General features: G+C 50.8%; 1 protein-coding gene across 1 annotated transcript in view; it reads left to right on the top strand.

Annotated features, from left to right (window-relative positions):
* ipo11 (importin 11) overlaps positions 1 to 2,500 on the top strand; it is a 199,547-nt gene that overhangs the window by 96,274 nt on the left and 100,773 nt on the right. Inside the window, exon 17 of the mRNA XM_084456899.1 lies at positions 544 to 620. Coding sequence (XP_084313025.1) covers positions 544 to 620 — 77 coding nt within the window. The remainder of the gene's footprint in view (positions 1 to 543; positions 621 to 2,500) is intronic.

Below are 2,500 nucleotides of genomic sequence, written 5' to 3'. Positions count from 1 at the left end.
TCCCTCTCCCTCTCCATCCCTCTCCATCCCTCTCCATCCCTCTCCATCCCTCTCCCTCTCCATCCCTCTCCCTCTCCATCCCTCTCCATCCCTCTCCCTCTCCATCCCTCTCCATCCCTCTCCCTCTCCATCCCTCTCCATCCCTCTCCATCCCTCTCCATCCCTCTCCCTCTCCATCCCTCTCCCTCGCCATCCCTCTCCCTCTCCATCCCTCTCCCTCTCCATCCCTCTCCATCCCTCTCCATCCCTCTCCATCCCTCTCCCTCTCCATCCCTCTCCCTCGCCATCCCTCTCCCTCTCCATCCCTCTCCCTCTCTAAGGATCAGTCATTGTTCATAGAGCTGAGTCAGTCAGGCTCTTATACCCATGGCTCTGTCTACATGTTCTCTTGGGCTATTCTTCCATGTCAAGATATTTTGTATTGACTCATCATGATCAGAAGGTTAAAGGCGGTGTTTCAGGTGAGGACTCTCCTAGGATCTGAGTCATGGACCGTTTCTCCCCCCCCCTCCGCCCTGTCCCCCCCCCTCCCCCCCTCTCTAGGCTGGTGACGTTGGAGAACAGTCCAGCCGTCACCCCGGAGCTGCTGAGAATCTTCCAGAACATGTCAGCTCTTCTAGGTGAGCGCGCACACACACACACACACGCACACACACACACACACACACACACACACGCATACTGCCTATGCCTTCCGGCCGTCATATAATAGAGCAAACCTGGGTGCTCCAGTCTGGAGATGTAGAGCTAACCCAGTCTGGAGATGTAGAGCTAATCCAGTCTGGAGATGTAGAGCTAACCCAGTCTGGAGATGTAGAGCTAACCCAGTCTGGAGATGTAGAGCTAACCCAGTCTGGAGATGTAGAGCTAACCCAGTCTGGAGATGTAGAGCTAACCCAGTCTCGAGATGTAGAGCTAACCTGGGTGAGATGGCTTCATCGGGAGAAGCTGAGCTTTCTCTGTTGTCACTCAGGACGCTTGACTGCCTCTTTACTTCATGGTCAGTTTTGGGAAAAGCTGTTCAGGATGGGGATTGGTGGATGTATGCTTCTCCAGATGTCCTGTCTGTGACAGACCCCTGTAGAAACACAGACCCCTGTAGAAACACAGACCCCTGTAGAAACACAAACCCCTGTAGAAACACAGACCCCTCTAGAAACACAGACCCCTGTAGAAACACAGACCCCTGTAGAAACACAGACCCCTGTAGAAACACAGACCCCTGTAGAAACACAGACCCCTCTAGAAATACAGACCCCTCTAGAAACACAGACCCCTGTAGAAACACAGACCCCTGTAGAAACACAGACCCCTCTAGAAACACAGACCCCTCTAGAAACACAGACCCCTGTAGTAACCCTAACCCTGTAGAAGGAAAGAATCTTACCATATGGAGCATGAGTAGGTATCTCTGGTGAGTAGGTATCTCTGGTGTACGCTAGACACATCACAACTCAACAATCAGCCTCCTCAGCTTTCTCAGCCTCCTCAGCCTCCTCAGCCTCCTCCTCATCCATCGCCCCGTCCATCCTTTCCTGCTTAAGCCTAAATGATACTTCATAACAGGAGATGTGGCTCATGCTGCTATGGAAGGTGTTTAGCTGTGCCATGAGGCATAGCTCGTCTTATGAAGTATAACTCACCCTTTACTCGTAGTTTGTCCCGTTTTCCTGTTCCTATAGAGGGGATCTGCCTCTGGAGAGATATCCTTAGTTATTTGTGCCTCTCTCCATCCTTCTTTTCCTTGCAGTCTCTCCCTCCCTCCTTCCCTCCATCCCTCCTTCTCGCTGGTCAGGGTCCTATAGATTTGACCTACTGAAAGGCTGCCAGTGAGTCAGACTAGTGGGAAAGACGCATTAGGGCAATGTTTTATGAATGCCCTAAGCTGTAAATGACTGCTCCCGCTAGTAAAACCTGGCAACCCCACAATAATTCTTCTTTGCGGTCGGTGCTGTTCTTTCTGGACCTCTTCTGTTCTTTCTGGGCCTCTTCTGTTCTTTCTGGGCCTCTTCTGTTCTTTCTGGGCCTCTTCTGTTCTTTCTGGACCTCTTCGGTTATGTTTGTCTGCTGCTTTCACGGCGTAATAAAGTCCTATCTTATCTTAAACACACTGTGTTTGAGTGACAGGCTGCTGCTGGCACACCCTGGCCCACTGCCCCCTCTGGGCATGTTTTTAGCTTCGGATGGATTTAGCCTTGGCTGTTAGGTTAGGCGAAGCTTATGGTTGGTTAAGACATCAGTGAGAGCTCTTCAGTTCAACAGCCGTGTGTGTGTGTGTGTGTGTGTGTGTGTGTGTGTGTGTGTGTGTGTGGGGTGGGTTGCTAGGCAGGGGTGGCATGTGTGTCCTTGTTTGTGTGAAAGAGGGTGCTAAGGTACTAGGAATTAAAGACGTGGACAAAATTGTTGGTACAGTACCCTTCCGTTAAAGAAAGAAAAACCCACAATGGTTTCCAATATTCTTTTTTCAAATGACTAGAGAAGGATATTATCTGCCCCCTCA

This window comes from Borostomias antarcticus, assembly GCF_949987555.1.
Source record: "Borostomias antarcticus genome assembly, chromosome: 23".
Taxonomy (NCBI): Eukaryota; Metazoa; Chordata; class Actinopteri; order Stomiiformes; family Stomiidae; genus Borostomias; species Borostomias antarcticus.
This window is presented reverse-complemented; position numbering and strand designations above follow the sequence as displayed.